The following is a 22,229-nucleotide window of genomic DNA, read 5'->3' on the forward strand; positions in this document are numbered from 1 at the left end:
TTTTTTTTTTTTCGCAGGAGACCGTTTCTAAGGAAGAAAAGCCTCTTCCGCTAAGGTCAGAAATGTTTCTCAAAGGTTACTTTTTGACAGATGAATCTCTCTATTCTCTCCTGCCTGACTCATCTTTTTTTTTTATTAACAGACCACCTGTCTCTTGCGGTGCATCCACCCCTGCATCCAGCAGTGCAAAGGTTCTTCTCCCTTCACCTTCCACGCCTAAAGCAGGGTTAGAAAAGGCCTCAGCTCAGCAGAAACCCAAACCTCCAGAGGACCAGCTGCCTGCAGGAGAAGCTGCGACAAAAGAACATGTCGAAGCAACAGCTGCAAAAGATGCAAGGAAACCTACCAATTCAACAGCTGATATTCAGGCTGATGGAGAAAATTCAAAGCCTCAAGAATCCTTGGTGGTGTCAGAGGACACGGCCCAGGCTGTTGTAAAAGTCGTTGAACATACGGATCGAGCAAAAGTTGACAGAGCCGATGACGCAGGTGAACCAATGGAGCTCGGGGGATCAGGAGTTAAATTTGATGGAAATTCAGAGCCAGGATCCACGGCACAAGGACCAGAGACCAGGACCGAAGTTTCACAAGTGCAGCAGCAGGCTGCAGGAAGTAAGAACGACGCCGCTGCTGTGGAGGCGGTGATGCCAGGTGGAGGGACCGAGACACAAACAACACAGGAAGGTATGTCTGAGACCGCTCTTAAGGCCCTGACGCACCAACAAGATTGTCGGCCTTCGGTCCTAGTTCGACCGTCGAGGTTTCTTTTTGGTTTCAGTCAGCATCCAATAAACGATGATGCCCTTCAAAAATACTGACGTCCATCTTTATCTTATAAAGGTCCTCTGACTGCAGGTGGGTCACAAATGGATTCAACGTCAACCAAGGAGGCCTGCCAGGTCCCATCTGTCTTGACTGAGGTATCCAAACAGCCGTCAGCAGCAGTCGCCGGACTGACTATCGGCGAGATGCTAGAGAAACACTTGTTTCCAAAAGACATCAGTAAGAAATTAAAAGAAAGACTTTGATGGTCATTGATCTAATATTCCAATTTTCTCACATTTATAATTTCACATTTTTTCCTCTCTTTTTACAGACGCCTGGCAGCCGTACTGCCTCTCACAAACAGTAGGTCTTTTATACATCACTTATGAAGTATTGTAGTATTTATAAATGTGGTTATTCTGAAGATATGAGTTAAACCAGGGGAGAGCAGGTTGTTTCTTTCAGTCGAAAACTAGACCTGCCTTTACTCTTCACTCAGATGATGCAACAGAAAGTACTTCTGTAAGTCTGTAATTCATTCATAAACAGAAAATGTAATAGGGCTCGACTGATATGACTTTTTGGGGCCGATACCGATATCGGGAAGAAAGATATCCGATACCGATATATCCGCCGATATCTTTCTCAGATCTATGTTCAATCTCTAGAGATAGATACTGTAGATATAGATAAACACATTTATTTGTTGGATCGCTCAAATGCAGTTATCAAACACTTGTGGAAAAGATTTATAATGAAATCAAGATGGCCACTCAACCAGGAAGTAACTGAGCATGTAGGAGCATCACCGCTTGACACCCTGGAGAGTGATGATGCTTGTTGTATGTTTAGAAGTTTATTGAGCAGGGACAAATACATTGTTTCATATAAAATAGATGCCATACATACAGGTTTCTAGTCAAGACTAATTTGCAACCCCTGTCCCTGGTTAGGCCTTTACTAAAAGTTACACACAAATAAGAATAAAGAACATGTCAAATACAGGAGACATAAGGACAAAAACAAGGACAACGATTATGTGTGTGTATGGGTCAATGTTCACAGGGTTTATTCAGTTTCAGCCATTGTTTTACTTGTGTGTTAAAAACCTTGAGCTCTGTCAATGTTTTAATTTCTGATGGTAATGTATTCCACTGTTTGGTGCCTATTACTGCAAAGGATGATTGACCGAATGTGATTTTGCGTTTCGCTATTCTACAATTTCCGCTCGTTGCACCCCTAGTTCTAATTCTACTGTTCTGTTTGTTTATCAATTGGCAGAGTATTTCTGGAGCAAGGTTGTTCACACACTTGAAAATGAGTTTTAAAAATGAAAAGTTTACAAAGCTGTCAAAACCCAGTAAATTGTGTTTCTTGACAATTTGGCAATGATGCCATCTAGCAGGTTTTTGATCCATTATTTTAAGTGCCTGTTTGTATAATGATTTTATTGGTGTCATTGTTGTTTGGTTGGCTTGACCCCAAACGGTTATACAATATGACAAATGGTAAAATATCATGGCATGCATAAATTGTTGTGCTGCCTTAACAGTCTTGACAGTTTTGCACAGCTTCTTAACATGTCTTAAATGTAAGCTGAGAATCTAAAATAACACCTAAACATTTTCGTTAGCTTTTCTTTTAATTGAAAAGCACATTGACACTGTCTTTTTATAATTTAAAGTCAAATGATTGTTTCTGAGCCACTGGGATACACCAGACATCTCTTCTGATAGAGTTTTGGCTGCCAACTGAGGAGATTTTGCAGATGTAAATACCACGGTGTCGTCCGCATACATTTGGCATCTGGCTGTTTTACAACTGTCTGGTAAATCATTAATATATAAGTTGAAAAGTAAAGGGCCTAATATAGAACCTTGTGGAATTCCCATTGAACAAGTCTGGACAGTTGACAGGGTAGAATTGGATCTAACCCACTGTAATATATTGACACTCAAATGAAATGTTATTTGACTGGTCGATAAAATAAGCTGATACCGATAGTCACTGGATAAGCAACTATTGGCTGATAAATCAGTCGGGCTCTAGTTAACAGGGTGCCTGCAAAACTTTAGTGTGTTGTTTCTCTCTCCCTCTCTCTCTCTCTCTTTATTGATTTGTCTTCTTTCCCCTTTTTTTCATGGAAAGCTCCCTTATGGATACAAACAGTTGCTCATAAGTGGACTGCCGATGTACTACCCTGGTTTCTACACAGAGACGGATGTTGCCAATCTGCTCCTTCCACTCGGGTTTCAAAATAAAGAAGACAAACTCTTTGTCATTCCTCAGGCGCGCATGGTAGGCATCCGGTTACATCCTATATCAGTTTGGTTCAGAGTCCTGTGTGTCTGTGATTAAGAATAAGAGTCGTCCTTGTATCCTTTCAGGCCTTTGTCACGATGCCAGCGGTGGAAAATGTTTTACACTTAACGAGAACCGCTTCGCAGAGTGGCTTTTTCTTCAGGGGGACCAGACTCGTATTTGAAGTCATCAACATACGCTACCCACTGACAGCGGTGAGCACAGACCTTCATGCAACCCATATATCCAAGACACCACGCACTGTACATATAACACTAATGAAGGAGATGATTGGTTGAAGGAAACTTCAGTGAACTGTTTTAAAAATGTGTTTTTCTCCTCTCTGATTCTTTTAGGCTCAGTTTTATACATATTTGAAGAAAGTGCTGAAATGTGTAAGTAACCAACAAACACACACACACACAGACACACACACATTCTATATCTTCGTCCTCTCAATGGCCAGCAGCTGTGTGTAAGCTGTGATTTGAGTAGACCACTTGCTACTTGTCACAGTTCGTATGCAGTGTGTTTGTGAGTGAGTGTCTCTCCTCATGTTGACTTCTCCATTTGCATGCCCACTTCCTGTTCTCGGTGCAGTCTGTGACCGATGAGGTGGAGAGAACCGTCCTCATCTGGAACATTTCACAGAGCGGGATCAGACACCTCAGAGAAGCTCTGAAAGAGTTTGGTCCTGTCACAAACTTCATGCCCCTCCTCAACAAGGTACACACACACACGCACGCACACTCACACACACACTGACACGCACACACACACACACACACACACACACACACACACAGACGCACACACACACACACACTGACACGCACACACACAGACGCACACACACACACTGACACGGGCACACACACGCACACACACAGACACTCAAACACACACACACAGACACGCGGACAGACGCACACGTGCACACACACACTGACACGCACACACACACTGACACGGGCACATACACGCACACACACACAGACACTCAAACACACACACACACAGACACGTGCACACACAAACACACTGACACACGCACACACACAGACACTCAAATGCACGCACACAAACACACACAGACACAAACACACTGACACGCGCACACACACACACACACACACACACACACACAAACACACTGACACGCACACACACACAAACGCACGCACACACGAGAGCAGCTAATGAATTGACTTTGTGTGTGTAACCCGTCCCCCTCGTGTGTTTTTATGTCTTCCAGCTCTTTGTAGAGTTTGAGTTTGTTGAAGACGCTGATCGGTTTGAAGGTTGGTACAGTGAAGTGAAACAAACCGCCGGTTCTAAAGTCGTCAGACTGAAAGGACCGAACGTCAACTCTCAGTCACTACGTAAGTCTCTGTGTGTGTGTGTGTGTGTGTGTCAGAGAGTTAAAGGTTGAGGGGGAATATAGGGATGAGCCGTGCAAAAACTGATACGCATCCTAATAAGATTTGATCTCCTGAAGGTCCTGTGCCTGCAGGGACGACACAAGCCGATGCAGCATCAGCCAAGGATGCCTCCAAGACCGATGGAAAAGTCTCTGCTGGGACTGAGAAACCTGGAACATCAGAAGCAGCGCCGTCTGCAGCAGAAGTGGAATCAAAGGAAGGCGTCGCAGAAGTCGCAATTGTGCCCTCCAAATCTGAAGCGTCAGGAAAACAGCCTGACCTCGGTGACTCAGAAGTCAAACCTGAATCATCTGGAGCTGGAGCAGGGCGGCAAGAAAAATCTGCTGACATAACTGATTCAGAAACAGAATCGGCGACTCAGAAACACCAAATTCCTGCAGAAGAGCTTGCAGTAAAGGAAGCTGACACCGGTATCAAAGGACTGGGAGTCCTGCTGAAGGACTCTGAAGAAGTGGGTTTGGCTTCCCAAGCAGAAACGGTCTCAACGACGCAGGAACCCAACACTCAAGCAGACAAGCTCGGAGCAAATGCAGCATCTTCTGAACATGTGGGTCGATCAAATGATGCAAATGAACCGATGGAGGTCGCAGAACCGGGCTGTACGGAACCTACAGGAAGAGCACCACAAGAGCACCAGCAGGCGGCAGAAGAAGCTGCAGTGGAGGCTGAGACAGGAACGACTCAAACAGGTCTGTATGCAAACCTTTTCTTTACACTGAGAAACTTTCAGGGCACCGTTTGGAGATTTCACCCCCTTATGACATCACAAAGGGCAGTAACTCCTCCAACAGCTGAGTGTCTGAATCTGCCCTCTCACCGCTAACAATTCATACCGAATGATCTTGCTTTTGTCTATACCGCGCAGATGAATGTTTCTCACAAATGTTCCTTGACAGTACTGTTGTGTGACATTCCTTATATGGGCATGACGGTTTTTCTGTGAAGCTATAAATACCCAAGCATATCGTGGCTACGCTGAGCTTTCCTGCTGACATTTATTGACTCATTTATTCAGCGTTGATTACAGACATTTAATACGACTCTTTGACTGCAGAGATGACACAAATGGATTCAACATCGACCAAAGAGGCCTCCGGAGCATCCGCGCCACCTCTCGGCAAAGACTCAGTGGCCACTTCGTCTGTGAAAACCAAAGCGGCGGCGGCTGCAGCATCCAGGTCATCGTCCTCTGCGGTTACCTGGCCGACTATCGGGGAGATGCTGGACAAGTACCTGTTTCCAAAGAGCATCCGTAAGAAAAAAAATAAGACTTGATTTGGTCATAGGAGTGATTTCATGATCTTGAATTAACACTTTGTATTGTTCTTTGTCTCTCTTACAGATACGTTAGTGTTTCCACACGTCACTGCATTAGTAGGTTTCTTCATATCACCTCCAAATATTTACTTCAATGTTTACCCATGAAACTCTTCTGAATACAAAAGTTAAATCAAGGGGAGAGAAGGTCGTTCTTTTACCCTTAATTTCCACATACTTTCCATAAACCTTCGTTTCTAGAACGTGAGCAGCTGAACTCACATCACATGAGAACTACGAGATCACGCGGGAGTAAAGACAAAAACGTGCAAACAACATGTCGCTTTGTCTTTCTGAGGATGATTCTTTCATCATTCTGCGCCTGTTTTGACGCTATGTTGATAAAGTGATAGAAAATACGATCTTGAGTCTGTATATTGTGTTTTATTTTGAAAGTGACTGGACCCTGTGTGCACTTCCTGTCTGGGTTGTGATATTCTGTCCAGTTTGCGGTGTGCTCCGTTGAAAACAGACTCGCTGCGTATTTGAAAACTTTGCAGAACGTGTAGTGGGAGAAGCCCCCGACTGCAATGGTTGGCGGAGCTAACCATCTAAAAAAAACACACAGAAGACAAAATACTGCGCACATCTATGATTAGTAGCAGAAGAAATTAAGCAGATGGCAGTAATGTAACTTTTTGGATTCCAGCTGCCAATATAATCCAAAGAAGAAGAAAGCGCACCTGATTTAAAATAAAATAAACGATCAACTTAGATTAATGATCAACTAAAACACACTTTTCTTCACCTGAGATTCTAGTAGAGTATGTAAACTATGGAAGTAAGTTCACACTGCTGGCACGCTACGCAGACAGACTGAGGCGCTCGCTGTGGAAACACAATCGTTGAGTAGAGAGTATGTGGAAATTGGGATTTAGACAAAACAAAAAAAAATACAAAAATGGTGGTAAATCGTCTAAAATCAAAGTGTTCTTGTTGCTGTTTTTCCCGTTCTAATGCGTTCCTTCTCCCTCCAGTCTTACAACCAGCAGCTGCTCATATGCGGCCTGCCGACGTATCATGACGGCTGCTACACGGAGGACGACATTGCCGACCTGCTCGTTCCGTTTGGATTCAAAAACAAACAAGAGAAGCTCTACGTCATTACTCAGACGCGTATGGTAGGCGTCTTGGTTACACATCTGTACCTGTCTATTTTTAGCTTCAGGAAGTGCAGTTAAAAGTGGTGACTGTTTTCTTCTCTGGTTTCCTTTTTCAGGCCTTTGCCACGATGCCATCACTGGCCAATGTGTACGAAATACTAAAAGAGTATAAGCAGAAAGGCGTTTACTTCCGGGAGAAGAGACTTAGTATTCACATCGTGCGCCTCCGCTATCAAATGAAACTGGTGAGCACACCAATCACACTTATTGTTTAGTGACTTTCCTGTCGACTAATGAGGTTTAAAAGACTGTGATTTCTGCTGGAGTGACGGCCACTCTGAATTTTTGTTTTTTAACCCCGCCTCCTGATGTTTTCTACTTTCTACTAGCACCAGTTTTATAGATTTCTGAAGAAGGTGATGAAGTGTGTAAGTAATCCACACACACACTTATCTTATTGTGTCTTAGTTATGCAGTGTCGTTGAGTGTCTGTTTTTTCTTCCTGTTCTCGGTGCAGTCGGCGATCGATGAGGTGGAGAGAACCTTCTTCATCAGGAACATTTCACAGAGGGAGACCAGAGAGCTCAGAGAAGCTCTGAAAGAGTTTGGTGCTGTGAAGAACTTCATGCCCCTCCTCAACAAGGTACACACACACACACACACACACACACACAGCGGCTGAAGATTTGACTTTGTGTGTGTAACCCGTCCCCCTCGGTGTGTTTTTGTGTTTTCCAGCTCTTTGTAGAGTTTCAGTTTGTTGAAGATGCTGATCGGTTTGAAGGTTGGTACAGTGAAGTGAAACAAACCGCCGGTCAGGAAGTCATCAGGCTGAAAATGCATGGTGAGTGGTGACATCATTTTAACAGCTGTACTGACTTAAATGTTGAAGAGAATCCAGTGATGATCTTTACCATTAAACCGATATTCATCCTCTGAAGGTCCTGTGGCTGCCATGGCGACACAAACAGCAATAGCCAAGGATGCTAACCTGACTTTCGGGGAGATGTTTGAGAACCACTTGTCGAGAAAAATAATCGGTGAGTAATCCCGGGGAAGACACTCCTCGTGTGTGTGTGCAGTAAATGTCTCTTTTAACTTTCTTTATTGAGTGTTTGTCTCTTTTCATTCACAGCCTCCTTCAAGAGTAAAAGCGGGACTTCAACAAAAGTAGGTTTTGCGTCAGTGTGAGCTCGTAACTCTCTCTGGATGTGAAGGAATTCTTCTAAACTTAACGTATCACCATTACTTGGTCCACCATACAGTTTTATTACATTTTTGTAAAGTCAAATCCACCTTATGACATCACACATTGACCTTTGTTACCTTTCCTTTGAGCTGTTTGACCTCACTTTGGGGATCCCTAACCACTTCCTGTTTCTGTGCTTTAACTTCATGTCCTAACCTTCCATCTACCAGAAGGTCCTATCCAAAATAAAAGCATTGTTGAATTCAAACAGAAAGTAAAGTACTCTCAGCGTTAGACAGGACTAAAATTCAAAATAAAAGCCTGGCAATACGGCAAAGTCTCTGCTGCATTACCATCATACTTTACGTCTGTGTGAATCAAACATTAAGTTGCTCTGCATGGTATCAAAAAAAGTCTTACATTTACTGTAACTTAACACACAACTCAGAAACTCCATGAATCCTTCCCCTCTCCTCTCGTGTTTCTTTATTCATCTTTGTTTGTTCCCTCTTTGTATCCAACAGATGCTGATCTCTTGGCTGCCGGCGTACAGCGAGGGCAGCTACACAGAGAACGACCTTATCGAGCTGCTCACTCCATTTGGTTACCAACACAAAGACCACAACATCTATGTTGCTCCTCAGGCTAGCTTGGTACGCACCATTGAAACACTTAATTGTGTGAAAATGGCTCACTTGTTTGTATACATCTGTGGCCACATAAGACTGATTTTACCCACATGTATAACTGAGAAGTAGCTTGGGACAAAGTGTGTAACTCCATGTTTCTGTTTTTCTCAGGCCTTCGTCCTGATGCCGACAGCAGGAGACGTGAGCGACATAATAAGAGCCTCCAGAAGGGATCCCATTATATTCAAAGAATCCGAACTCCGCTTCCATGCTTTAGACAACACCATTTCCATGAGACCGGTGAGCGTTTCAACAACACTGTTGGTCCTGAAAGACAATTTTTTATACCTCATCAATATGTCCAAAACCTCACGAAAAAGAGAACCCAAGCATTTCCTATTGTTACATGTCTGGACATGCGTAGATGGAGTGAATAACTTCACCTATAGCTAACGGAAGCTCACCACCCATTAGTTAACTAGTCTACTCTTTCCTAGAACTATGTGATGGCTTGCTCCCTACCAGCTGCTAGTCTACTCTTTCCTCGTACTGGAGCTATGTAAAATTACTTCAAAAAGTTTCAGAAAATTTATTGAAAAAACTTCAAAAGATATTCAAAATTAAAATACAAAACAGTAAAAGTAAACAGAAAAAAGTCAAATAAAAATTCAAAAGTTTATTCCCGAGCGTGTAGACACTTTTAAAAGATCTCGGTGTCAGAGAGTCCCAAAACAGGGATTTAAAAGATTGCATTTTTATAGCCAAACTGCCTCTTTTTTCCAAGATTCTTTAAAACCTCAACAATCCAGATTCGCAGAAGCGTGATACATCCGCAGGCAGGGGTGGAGCAGCGATTTTATAAGTGCGGGTGTTCTAATGCTATTACCACTCTCTAGCAAATCAACACATTCTGTTTCATTTAATGTCCAATAACTAATGTTAGCTGACACATCACACAACAAGACAAAGTTACCAAAGATAATTAGACACTAACTTTATGAACATCTACTGTGAGTAACCCAGTTAGCTCTAAAAACAACATTCAAAACAGCTCTTTGTGATGCTTTTATTTTGCTTGCCTTAATCTCTTTATTTCCAGTCTTCATATAAAATGTGCTTTTATTTTGAAAAACTGCAAAGGGGACTTCCGCTACATCGTAAAGTTACGGGAGTAAATAAATACAGCTAAAAGAACAACCAAGAGGAGAAAATGTTACACTTACGTTGTTTTGTGAGGTGGATTTATCTTAAAAACATTTTTCAGAAGGATGCTACATGTAGCATGCATCCATTATCTATATGACATATGAGTTAAATGATAAATTAATTAAATGATAATAAAAGAAAAGAACACATGGTAAAAACAAATTCAACAATTGCATAACTCTTTCTGATCTTTCAACACTATCAAGGAGCATGTCAAATTACTGTTCTGTTGTATTCTAACACTGCCTACTCTGATGTTTGTGTTTTAGTTCTGGTTTTATGAATCCCTGATGACACGGTTAGATTATGTAAGTACAACACACACACACTCAACATTTCTTAAAGCTACAGTGTGCATTTAAAAAAACAAAACGTATAGGCCTTTGCAAAGCAAGTCCGTTTTTTCTTTTTGGGATGCGTTTTTGACAATGAATTGGCTTGACAGTGTGACGATCTGTATCTAAGTTCTTAACGTTGCCGTAATCAGATTTTCCTCAAATTTGAGGAGGAATGTGAAACTGCTGCTTTTATTCCTACAAACATATTTAATTTTATAAAATCTGGAAACTAGTAACAGAAAAACATTGAGGAAGCACTTCAAAATTCATTTATTGTCATGTTTCATCTGTCTTTGTTTTACTCATGCTTTGGATGTTGACTTCCTGTCGTTGATACAGTGCATGAACGAGGACAGAGATGCAGTCATCTTCATCAGGGACATTTCACCCACAGAGACCAGAGAACTCAGAGAGGCTTTGACTAAAATGGGCTCCATCAGGAACTTCCTGCCTCTCCTCAACAAGGTAGAAACGAACACATACAACTACACTATATAGGGGGAAAAATGTGTTGTTCTGCCGCTCATGTGTGTATGTATGCGTGTGTGTTTTAGGTCTTTGTAGTGTTCCAGACCGCCTGCGATGCTGATTGGCTCGGAGTTTGGTACAGTCTTCTGAGACAAGCCCCAGGCTACAGAATCCAGAGGCTCAAAATACCACTCAGCACCAGTTCACCACCTTGTAAGTTTTTTAAAAAATTAGTTCAACTTTTTTTCCTCATCGATGTCACTCCCCGCTCACCGACCAATCAAAACCAAAGAGGGGTTGACTTGTGGAATCAACTTTGTCAACAATGATGGGGAGAAACTTATCCGGCTCATCTTTTTGAGGGTCCAATTTCCCGGTACAGAAGTGCTCCCCATGCCAGGACATGATTCCTTTACACTGTTCCTAAGTTTACTTGACAATAAAATAAAGCAAATATTAAGCATACAGAGCAGACTTAAGGATTAGTAAAGAGGGAAGAGGACGCGTCGTGACTCAGTTACAGTAAGCATCGGTGAGAAGCGCTCTGAAATTGAAGTTGTGAGTGCTGCCAGAGCAAAAAAAAAGCTGTTAATGGAAAGGCCCGGTTAGAAAAGGAGTACACAGGGTTCTTTCCTGGTGCCACTTTTATTTGCAATGTACTTAAACAATGTGTCCAAAAAGTTTGAAATTTGCAATATTGTTCCTTATGCTGCTGATGATACGTTTGTTTCTTCTACACTCTCACAAAGCTCTTTTGCAGTCAGAGGTTGATTTAACTCTATCCAACAATTAATGCTGAACTTCAGAGAGACAAAATACAGCATATTCTATTTCTTTTCTATTTGTTTGGCGAGGGGCTGAGAGACCTCCCATGATTTCCTGCCAGCCTCGACGCCATCTTTTTGTTGTTGTTTTGATTGAGACCCCCCTGGCAGCAGAATTGAAATACTGTGTTTAAGGAACAGTTATGACTGTAGAACAAAATGGCCAAACTTTCAACCCAGCGTGGCTTTAGCTTTCGCAGTATCAGCACTTTCTAAAAATGCTCTGCAGGACAGCAGGAAGTGACAAAACATTCATCAACATTTTGTCTCTCCTCCAATGAATTAAAATTATGCTTTTTTTCAATCTGTGCAGCTCCAATGGTTCCTAAGGACTGTCTGCTGGACAGCAAGGATCTAATTGATGGTGTAACCGTCCCGTCAGCAAAAGTTGCCATTCCACAGTTCAGCCCTTCACCATTTTGGATCAGTTTGAGAAACAGTCCCTTTGTGTTCCCAACCATTTCTCCTTGGTTCATCATACCAGGTAAGTGAGAGGTTTTTTTTTTTCTTTCTTTATCATCCTGCCATGTTCACTAAGATGACTAATTGTGTCTTTGTTCACTTTTACCTCCTAGAGTACCAAACTGTCAAGGGCTTGTTTGACATTGAGGTAAACTGGATTTTTACCATAACAATCTTCAATTTTTTTGCTTGGATGTTTGTTTTTACATAACCTCTGCTGGATCACACAGCTAAGAAATCATCAAGTCTATCAAATAAAAACCTAAACTCACCCATCAGCTCTACTTTTCCTAATCCTACAAATCATTCCAGTCCTAATTGTCTGTGTGTAAATGTACCGTAGTAAACCGATTTGAAGAGCAATCGACCGCAACGCATGAATCAACTGTGGGCTTTTGATTTCATTAATCCAGAAGGCCAGTCGTCGAGGTTCGATGTGCCCCACAATCATGTTGACTGGTTTGCCAGAAGGAAACTACAAACATGAAGATGTGGCGAGGCTGGTGTGGCCATATTTCCCCAAACAGACCCTTCACTCCCTGTACTACAACGTGACAGTCCTACCGCTGCAGAGGAGGGTAAGAAGTAGATTTAAGTAAACTGCACAATTATTACTGGAATCCCAATTTCACAAGTCATTTGAACATCATCTCTTTTCCCATCTTCACCTCCAGGCGTTTGTGTTCTTCTCTGATTGGACGACATGTTCCGACTTCGTAGCAGCTCACGTCGCTAAGCGCGTTTCACTGAAAGGGCGCATCGTCGGCGTCCACTTTGTCTTGCAAAACATGTATCCTGAATCCAGTGAGGTACGGACGCTTGGATTCAATCTCTATTGGAAGGGAACACATGACAACAGATGGACTATTATTGTTTTTTAGAATGGTCAAACTCCAAAATGTTTAGGGATGAAACGAGGGAGGATCTCTAACAATGTGTCAACCTTTTTTTCATAGGAGATGATGTACAGAAGCCTGATGAAGTGGAGCAACGCTGTAAGTCATGAAGCGTTTCCATTCATCTCTTTGTCCGATGAAATCAGCTGTTTTTGTGTCCGTTGTCCTCAACAACAACTCTTTCCCCTCTCTTCAGGGAGTTCCTGATCCGACGTCTCTGGAGGAGCGTCTGCTGTGTGTGGAGGTCTCTGAGGTGTCTCTGGACATCATCACATTGGTCATAGAGATGGTGGCGTCCATCGCGACCTTTGTCAACTTCCTGCCACTTGCCAACAGGGTAAAACGCAAATCTCCTCATTTACATATTTAAAGGTACAGACACAGAAACAACCTGTTCTGAGCAGGGCTGAAATAGAGGGGTTTATAGACATGATCAAATACAGGATCAGAGTGGATTTAGAACAAGACACTTCACACACATGTTTTGAGGAGCTCTGAGACTTATTTACACTGAAGAAGAGGATGTGACCTTTAAACTAAAGTTTTCACAATAATTGATTCGCAATGATTCTTCTGTTTTTCAGTGTTTTGCAGCTTTACTGAAAATAGATTTCTAAAAAAAAAAGTGTTGCTTGTCTCTCTTTTTGTTGCATGTGACTTTTTAGCATCACTCATCCCTTTGTCTTTTTCCTCTCCATGTGTGCCATGTCCGTCATTCTTCATCAGATATGCATTGAGATGACTGACTCCAGCGGCGTCACCGAGGTGGTGGAAAAATACAAGGATCCCTCCCCCAACTCTTTCACAGCGGACCCTGCTTGGTATGCACGTCTGTTTCAAAAGTTAGGGGGTGATATATGGGGGTCGAATTGTTTTTTGTAAAAACTGATCTTTATGAAAGCAAGTTACCTGAGCATGTGCTGATGTATGATTCAGTTATTTAACCTCCCATCTTTATACCTATACCGAGCAAATTTCCCATTTTCTTTCCACAGGAGTAGAGTGAAAAACTTTGAATCGTAAGTAAATCACTTTTTCATTGATTCTTGTCACCATAAAGGCTTTATATGTGATTTTTTGATCCAGCAGATGTCGCCCTTGAGCAACAGCATGAAACCAAAACAACTCACGCTGCATTGTTGTGTTAGCATGCTAATGCTAGCGATCTTTATTATGCTGGTATCTTCACACTGCATGTAAATTTACCTGAAATGAGCGTGATCTAGAAACACAGTTAAGCAGTGAGTACAGTATGTTATTCTTCTTTTCTCTAGTCCCTCAATTAAACAACTTTTATACTCGAGGGGAGGAGTCAGCCGGCCGTCCTGGCGATGTAAACAAACTGAAGATAGGACTCTGAAAACTCTGAAAACATCACAGACAGTGGGACTCGGGTGTTACACCCATTGTAGACAGTCATGACTCACAGAGTTATTTTCAGAGGATATACTTGATTTCTATTACATTGAAGTGTGAAAAATCACCTATAAAGCCTTTAAGATAGAAAGGTTTTTGTATTTACCAAAGCATGACAATGACGTTCGTAGCCAGGATGTTAGTTACAAGGAGGCGACAACCTCTGATGTTGAAAAATTAAGCCAGTGTGGAAGTGCCAAATCCTGCAGTCGGGTCTCATACACCACAGCTAAAAAAGCAATTTTTACACCATAAATTAACATGTTAACAGCCTGGTACAAAAAAACGAAAAAGGTCAGATTTATACACCTTATTTCCATAACAGGAACAAAGTATTCATTGTGTGAGAACAATGCAACTAAGCGATCCCTTTGTTCTACATTTCAGTTTGGAGAGCCTCAAACAGCGCCTACAAGATTCTGCTGAGGTTACAATAAACCTTGATAAACCAGGCGCCACTGTTGGCAGAGACGAGGCCCCTGAGATGGACGAGGACATGCTCAAAGCCATCACAGTGACAGTGGGTAAAAACAGACTTGTTCAGAAGAGCAGGTCTCAGAGTGCGGAAAGACAGGTGAGGCCTCTTTTATATGTGATTCTGGTCCTGAATGGTCTGGATTTGTTTGGACCAGAGAAGCTAGTCAGTTTTTATCCAAATTAAGAAGCTTTTTAAATTGGTGCACCTTAGTGATTGGTTCTGTCTTTGTCCAGGGTGAGGATGATTTTACAGACGATTTAGTCTCGTCTGACGCCTACCTTTTCGACGAGGAACAATTCAACGAGGAGGAATTCGTCACCGTCGATGAGGTTTACGATGACGTTGAAGACTTGAGCCCCGAGCCTCGTCGCTACTCCTCGTCCAAGCACTCGTCCAGAGAGAGAGGAGAGAGGCAGAGCTCTGGGGGGTCGTCTTCCCACCATCGGACCTCGACGAGATCTTCGAGAGACTACAAGAGCTCGGCCTCGTCATCCAGGTCAAATAAAGGCTCGAGATCTGACCCGAAACACTCATCTAAACCCACCAAATCCAGCACCAAAACCTCGTCGTCTGCCAGCGCCAGTAAGGCCTCTTCCCTCCCTCCTCCAGTGTGGACTGAATCTCCTTCCTCACTTGATAAGAAAACACAACAGAGCAGTACAAAATCACCACTCAAATCATCAAGCACCAAAAGAGAAAAGATCGAGGCCTCAGTGGAACCGGTTAGGGAGGGAGCTAAAGACACTGAGAGTGCAGTGGCAAAGTCTGACCACAGGGTGTCAGCAGAGGGCACTGCTGCAAAATATGTCGAGTCAGAGGCAGAAATAGAAACGACAAGAGAGATGCATCCAGCCCAGCAGGAACATGGATCAGATTTGAACCAAGCCCAGCATCTGGAGATTGATTTAGATACAAACAAAACCCAGAGGACGAGCCAAGAGGATGACACACATACAGAGGAGGTCGACAATTCATCTGACGGTCAGACAGATCAGCGAATGGAAGAGTGTGGTCAAGATGGAAGCTCTGCACCTCAGCTAACTGGATCTGAAGGAGGCCAGGTCGTGGACAGAGATGAAGGGCCTCTCCAGGCGAGAGACAGTGGAGCAGCGACAAGTCAAGGAGACAGTGGCCTGGTCCAAAGAGATGGTTCCACTTCAAAGCAGCTGTCCGAGGAAGGTTCAGGTCCAACAGCGGACCAATCTGATGAAAACCCTGCAGTTAAAGTCGAAGATGCGGAAAGTCTTCAAGACCATTCTCAAGAGAGCGACGACAAACCCAATCTCAGACATCCTGATAGCGATGGAACTGATCAAGAGGCCTTTGAAATATTGGATTCCATCGATGATCAAACCCAAATGGAAGAAAAACAGATACCCAAAGATGACAATGGACCCGCAGAGGATGGGGAGGAAGCATATGAGGTCATTGATTCTGTGGGAGATCAGCCGCCGACGACAGAGTCAGAGTCCGAACAGAAGCAGCAAAGACCCAGGAGGGGGAGGACCGCGTCGAGAAAAGATGATAGACCTTCACGGCGGAGCGGCCCAACAAGCAAAGCAGCAGAGGAATCTCCCAAGAGACAAGACAGGACGGTTAAAGCACCCGAGGCCAGGACAAAGATGGACAAAAAAGCGGCGCTATTTGAAATAGTAGATTCCGTTGAAGAGGGTGATGCCGCATCCAGAGAAAGTTCGGGTAGAAGAAGAAGTACGAGAGGGAAACCCGAAGAGGTCACATATGAGATTTTAGACTCAGTGGAGAACGAACCGGTCGCTGAAGAACCGACAATCACAACAAGGAGATCAACCAGGGGAAAGAGGGGAAGAACAGCTGAGGACGCTTCGACGGGGAAAACAAAAGAAGAGGATGCGCCGACGGGAAGGAGGCAAACCGCTCCCAGGGAGAAAACTCCAAAGAAAGACGAGAAAGCTCCTCCAAAAGAGAGCGAGAGAGTTGGCGCTGAAGGAGATCCAAGAGAGGAGGTCGCCACCTATGAAGTACTAGACTCTGTGGAGGACGAGGTTCTGAATGATCAGCCGGTTACAAGAGGGAAAGGAAAAAGGGGAAGACCAAAGAGGCAGGTTAAAGCTGCTTTAAAGAAAGACGGTGCAACTTCAGAGAAAGTGGCCAAAGAAGAAGAGGCGACGTATCGGATTCTGGATTCTGTGGAGGATGAGTCGGTTGACGATCAGCCACCGTCAGACCAGTCTGGGAATAAAAGTAAAGAGAGTGTTTCTAAAAACGCCACCCAGCAAGATCAGGATAGAACATCTCTTAAGGGATCGACCAAAAAGGCGGAGGAGGAAGAAGAGGAGGAAGAAGAACCGTTGTTCCAGATCGTGGATTCTCTGGAGGACGATCAAGTTCAGGAAGAGCTGGCACCCACCGAGGTGTCTGATGGAGCTAAGACAGGAGAGGAATCTCCTCGAGAAGAAGGTGAAATAGAAGACACGCAAACCTGCCGTGCCACAGTTGTGGAAGCATCTGAAGAATTGGTTGAGAAGGAGGAAATTCTCCTTCAGAGAGTCGGTGAGTTAGAGGAGGGAAATGAAGGGTCTGATACCGGTGAGAAGGAAAGGACATCACCTGGGAAATGTCATGGTGATACTGCGGCGCTCGAAAGGGAGAAATCCCCCGAGAAAGAACAGACGCCGAGCACCCTGGTCAGCCTGGACGAAGTCAGCGATGAGGAGGAGGATTACCCAGACGACAGAGAAGAGGAGGAAGAACTGAGGAGGCGGCAAGCCGTCGCAAAAGAGAAGCGGTTTCCCAAGGAGCATGACGTGAGGGGCAGAAGGGAGGAGAGGGAGCGACGGAGCCGGAGCGATGGCAGCAGAGGAGGAGGAGGAGACGACGGACGAAGGAGCAAAAGGGGGAAGGAGGATGAGAGGGCGGAGGTGGACGCCCGAGAGATGGTGACTCTGGACGAGGTGGGGGCGGATGAGGCCAAGGATGAAACGGCGCCGGAGAGACGAGTGTCGGACGAGGAGGAGGCGCGGGCACTCGTCACTCTGGACGAGTTCGTAGACGAGGAGGCGGAGGAAAAGGCGGAGCCAATTAAAGTGGAGGCCCGCCCTCTCGGCCAGGAGGACGAATCAGTGGATGACCTGAACCAAGAGGTAAAGATGTCAAGTTCAGATTCTTTTATTTGGATGTTGACAAACCCGGAAACACCGTTTCTAAAGAACCCCTGGTCTGTTTAAAAAAAAAAAAAATGTAGACGTTGGTGACTCTAGATGAAGCCTGCTGCGACGAAGAGGACAAGCTGCACGACGAGCAAGCTGAGGAGACGTTAGGATCTTCAAAACGGAAACATCATGACGACACAGGTAATCGTTATTCTGACAACTTAAAGGGGAGCCACAAAATGTGAAATAAATCCATCCAATTCTTTTCTTTGTGGTCTTACAATACAGAGAAAAACGCTCTGTTTCAAATGTGCTCTCCTTGTCACGTCACAGTGGGATTCTACTGTACTCCTAATATCTGTTTTAAAAAAAAAAAAAAACTTTTTCAGAGGAAGGTATGAACTTTGTGATCGTAGATGAGGTGAAGGATGAGGAGAAAGAGGAAACGTCCACACCCAGGACAAGAGGCCGACCTAAGAAGAGAACCAGACTGACCCCTGGTAACACACACACACACACACACACCTACAGTCTGATCTCAATAACTCAATAAAAAGTGACACTTTTTGCATCGTCCTGCAATGAAAGAGCACTTTTTCATTTCATTTGTTTTCTTCATTTATTGTCTTTTTACAGTAAGAAAATCCACCAGAGGGAAAAATGTGGTTTCACATGAAGAAGAAAAGGAACCCAGTGATGACCTGCCTCCCTCCTCACTTGAAGCCTCCTCATCGATGGACAAAGATGCGTCCAAACTGTCAAATGTTGGCGAGCAGGCAGTCCAGAAGGCAGCAGAGGTGGAAGCTATGACCCAAGCCGACATCGACACGGCCTCTGCTGACCCGGAGCTGCAGCCGGAGGACAAGACGGTGGAGAAATGCGCAGAGATAAGCGAGGAGGAGGAGAGGGAAGAAAAGAGCAGGACGGACATTAAAGGTACTGAAGAAAAAAAAACTGAGGCCATTGACCCCGGGTAGAAAAGATTTATTCAGCAGGTTTTTCTTGAGCGTTTACACAATGTGTTGACGGTTGTTTCTCTTTTTAGACGCGAGTAAAAAGAGGAGGGACGCGGTCGGACCTGAAGCAAAGCGGTCTCGTTCTCAGTCTCCTTCCGTCCCTGCCGACTTCAAACTGCCGGAATTCAAACCCAACAACCCCCTCGGTGAGTCACGATTTAAAGAGCCCATATTATGCCCTTTTTGGGGTTTGTATATTTAATCTATGTTCCTACTTTTGTACGTTCACAATAGCTACAGTCTGAAAAAAGTGTCTGTTTTCATGTACTGCTCCTCCTTGCTCCCTCTACGCTCTGAGTCTGTCAGCTACACTCTGTTGAGCCCACACTGTTAGACCCCACGTGGGCCAAGTCTGCTCTGATTGGTCTGCCGATCCTCTCTGTCGTTATTGGTCAGTTGCTCAGCACGGTTCTCGGAAATGTCCCGCCTCTTTTACCATATTGGGAATGCAGCCACTGGCTCCGTCCGAGGGGAGCATAAACATTAGCACCTTAGCGCTACTGCAGGCTACGGCATATCGTGGGCGTGCTACAGAAGTTAACGGGCGTGCAACACGAGCTGCTGGGCTTGCCACAACGAGCCAATGGGCTTAGATCAGTGATCTCACACTGACAATGACGTCGGACTGACAATTTTTTAAAAAAAATTGTAAAAGCATATAACACCAGAAAAAGCAGAATATGGGACCTTTAAAAAAAAAAAAAAAAAGTTTTGCATACAAAATGGTGTGAGAATGTTTCCTCAATTTATTTTCCTACGGCTGAACTTTTTCCGTCTCCTCCAACAGGTAAAGAGTTTGTGGTCCCCGGTTATTTTTGTAAGCTGTGCTCGGTTTTCTACAAACACGAGAGCACGGCCAAGGAGCTCCACTGCAGCAGCCAGACACACTTCAACAACCTGCAGGTACACGTACACACACACACACACACACACATTTAGAAACATACACAACCCACCCTGCCTAACAAAGCTTCTCTCTCTTTTTTAGAAACATTATCGGGAGCTTCAACAGAAAGCAGGAAGTTCAACACCAAGTTGTCAGGGTTCCTTTCCTGAGTGATTGCAAAACCCGTCCACTGAATCCCGGTGGTGGCGTTCCTCCTCCTCCCTTCCACAGTTTCGGTGCCTTGCTTTGCTCTATGGTTGCACAATTTCATCGCTTCAGTTGCGTTCTGTAAAACACAAGAAGCACAACCTGATGTTCTTTGTATGGTGTCAAGAGTTTCGACCGTTTAAAAGGTGCAACATGACCTACATTTTTACATCCACTGATTTTTCTTCAAATATGAAAGTCACCCACTTTAACCAAGGGAACAATCTCAACCAGTAAATGAGTTTCCAGTAATGACCCAAGGCCGTCATTTTCTCAGCCCTAGGAAGTGCAGTCTGCAATCATTCAAAAATCTCTATCAGGTCTAAATGCCACCAAATAGTTCTCTTATGTGAATTGGCATGTCTTAAAGGAGCAATGTGTAACCCTGACATCTAGTGTTTAAAGTGGGTACTGCAGTCAAAATTCAAAACATTAGAGAGCGCTGTCTTCCCCCATTCCCTCCTCACTACAGTCAATGGTTGCCATATCATGGACTCTGTAGCTTCAGTGTTTAGCCAGCTCTGCATTGGTCACGCCGTAACAGAACTGTAAGAAGTATAAACAAAAAACGCTTCATAGACACTTTCCAGCTCTGGCCAAAGATGCTCTGTTCCAAATTTGGTGACAATGACCCAAAGTTTCTTGGGAGTAGTCGGGGGAAATTTCAAAATGGCAGAAAGCCAAATCTAGAGCCAAAAGGTTACGGCCTAGTTGGATGGATTTTCCTGGACTCAAAATCAAAAAGGCAAAACATTTGAACTACAGTGTTAAAAAGTACAAGACAAAAAAAACACAATGACTTTGTTGTATTTCCACCAAATGAAATCACTCCAAATGTATCACTTTAGTGTTGTGGTACTCCATTTCGGTCTTGGTCTTAAGACCGGCACTTTTTGAAGGTCTCATCTTGGAATCGAAAGCATTTTTACTCAAACTCAGACCAGGCAGACTGTGGATTTCATATCAAGACCGATCACTTCCACCACTGACCGGCTGTTTGTCCACGTCATTACGGTGATTAGAAGGAAAACGCCCCCTTTTTCTAAAACAACAAATAACTTTAAATTAATTCATAGTTTGATTTTTTTATCCCCCAATTACAGCCGCAACCTTCCCGATGTTACAGTCTAAATTCGTGACACGCACACCATATGATGATTTCTCTGTGATATTGATGGTTTTGGATTTGGTCTTGGTCTTGACTCGGTCTCAATCCCTAAATGTCTTGGTCCTGGAGCACTCTGGTCTCAGGTACGTCTTGGTCTCAGTTAGTTTAGTCTTTACTACTCATTTGAGTCTTCATCAATACATTCACAAAATGTATTGATGTATCAATTTTTCTAATAATTTGAAGGAGTATAAAACACATCTCTGCCATCACATTGTTACTTTCCATGAAAAGAAGGATGAGCAGGAAGTAAGGGGCGGGGGCACATGATTACATTTCATAAAGTGAGGGGATTCTGATGCAGCATGTAGCACCTTTTTGAAAGAGAAAAAATCTTACTCTTGAAGTGTAAATGTTTTTAAAGTCTTGTAAATAAAATCCTGAAATAATCGTTCCAACGTTCTGATTAATTGTTCATACCACTTTTAATGTGATTTTCTTTCTTTACTGACAAATCCTTTCAAACGTTTTCATCTTCCAGTGACTAATGCTCAGACGCTTCTTAGAGAGATTCTTTAAAACTATTGTTTGTTTCCTGTTTGGATTTCCTTTTGAGACAAAATCACAACAGAGAACATGAATTATGTGATAACAGACTATCCCAGGTATTACAGGATGTAATTTAAGAAACACTCAATATCAGATAACCATTAGTTTCTGTGACTGGAAAGGCCCCAGTTTTTCTCATTCTGGTGCCATTTGTTTGAACAAAGGTCAAATAACATGCATTTCTGTACAGCTTGCTTTGTCCTGTTTCTATACAACAAAGTAAAACCTGAAACTTACACTTATCATTCATTGACAGTTATCTAAGGACAATTTGATTCACCGAAACAAAGAAATGACACTTCAGCATTATTAATATTAGCTAACTGCAACAAAACTCTTTGACCAGAAACCAGTCTAAAGACAGGGTGCTATGTGCCTTATTAAGTAAATGAAGGGTTTTAGCATTTGGTCCAAAAAGAATCCCAGCATTGTTATTGC

The 22,229-nt window shown here is 43.5% G+C and overlaps 1 protein-coding gene across 1 annotated transcript in view; it reads left to right on the plus strand.

The window, feature by feature from the left end:
• The window catches only part of LOC109998352 (uncharacterized), a 24,626-nt gene extending 2,990 nt beyond the window's left edge, over window positions 1–21,636 (plus strand). The window contains exons 7-46 of the mRNA XM_065950365.1: window positions 18–55; window positions 143–684; window positions 841–1,002; window positions 1,097–1,128; window positions 2,914–3,063; window positions 3,153–3,281; window positions 3,423–3,461; window positions 3,667–3,792; window positions 4,322–4,448; window positions 4,565–5,197; window positions 5,563–5,760; window positions 5,851–5,882; window positions 6,803–6,946; window positions 7,045–7,173; window positions 7,318–7,356; window positions 7,446–7,571; window positions 7,667–7,772; window positions 7,870–7,968; window positions 8,064–8,098; window positions 8,642–8,770; window positions 8,918–9,046; window positions 10,222–10,260; window positions 10,630–10,755; window positions 10,845–10,971; window positions 11,896–12,066; window positions 12,158–12,192; window positions 12,458–12,622; window positions 12,719–12,853; window positions 13,001–13,039; window positions 13,137–13,277; window positions 13,667–13,761; window positions 13,936–13,959; window positions 14,744–14,930; window positions 15,068–17,956; window positions 18,058–18,166; window positions 18,355–18,465; window positions 18,602–18,901; window positions 19,011–19,127; window positions 19,769–19,884; window positions 19,970–21,636. Coding sequence (XP_065806437.1) covers window positions 18–55; window positions 143–684; window positions 841–1,002; window positions 1,097–1,128; window positions 2,914–3,063; window positions 3,153–3,281; window positions 3,423–3,461; window positions 3,667–3,792; window positions 4,322–4,448; window positions 4,565–5,197; window positions 5,563–5,760; window positions 5,851–5,882; window positions 6,803–6,946; window positions 7,045–7,173; window positions 7,318–7,356; window positions 7,446–7,571; window positions 7,667–7,772; window positions 7,870–7,968; window positions 8,064–8,098; window positions 8,642–8,770; window positions 8,918–9,046; window positions 10,222–10,260; window positions 10,630–10,755; window positions 10,845–10,971; window positions 11,896–12,066; window positions 12,158–12,192; window positions 12,458–12,622; window positions 12,719–12,853; window positions 13,001–13,039; window positions 13,137–13,277; window positions 13,667–13,761; window positions 13,936–13,959; window positions 14,744–14,930; window positions 15,068–17,956; window positions 18,058–18,166; window positions 18,355–18,465; window positions 18,602–18,901; window positions 19,011–19,127; window positions 19,769–19,884; window positions 19,970–20,041 — 8,142 coding nt within the window. The 3' untranslated portion in view covers window positions 20,042–21,636. The remainder of the gene's footprint in view (window positions 1–17; window positions 56–142; window positions 685–840; window positions 1,003–1,096; window positions 1,129–2,913; window positions 3,064–3,152; window positions 3,282–3,422; window positions 3,462–3,666; window positions 3,793–4,321; window positions 4,449–4,564; window positions 5,198–5,562; window positions 5,761–5,850; window positions 5,883–6,802; window positions 6,947–7,044; window positions 7,174–7,317; window positions 7,357–7,445; window positions 7,572–7,666; window positions 7,773–7,869; window positions 7,969–8,063; window positions 8,099–8,641; window positions 8,771–8,917; window positions 9,047–10,221; window positions 10,261–10,629; window positions 10,756–10,844; window positions 10,972–11,895; window positions 12,067–12,157; window positions 12,193–12,457; window positions 12,623–12,718; window positions 12,854–13,000; window positions 13,040–13,136; window positions 13,278–13,666; window positions 13,762–13,935; window positions 13,960–14,743; window positions 14,931–15,067; window positions 17,957–18,057; window positions 18,167–18,354; window positions 18,466–18,601; window positions 18,902–19,010; window positions 19,128–19,768; window positions 19,885–19,969) is intronic.
• The last annotated feature ends 593 nt before the right edge of the window (window positions 21,637–22,229 follow it).

This window comes from Labrus bergylta, chromosome 22, assembly GCF_963930695.1.
Source record: "Labrus bergylta chromosome 22, fLabBer1.1, whole genome shotgun sequence".
In the NCBI taxonomy this organism is placed as follows: domain Eukaryota; kingdom Metazoa; phylum Chordata; class Actinopteri; order Labriformes; family Labridae; genus Labrus; species Labrus bergylta.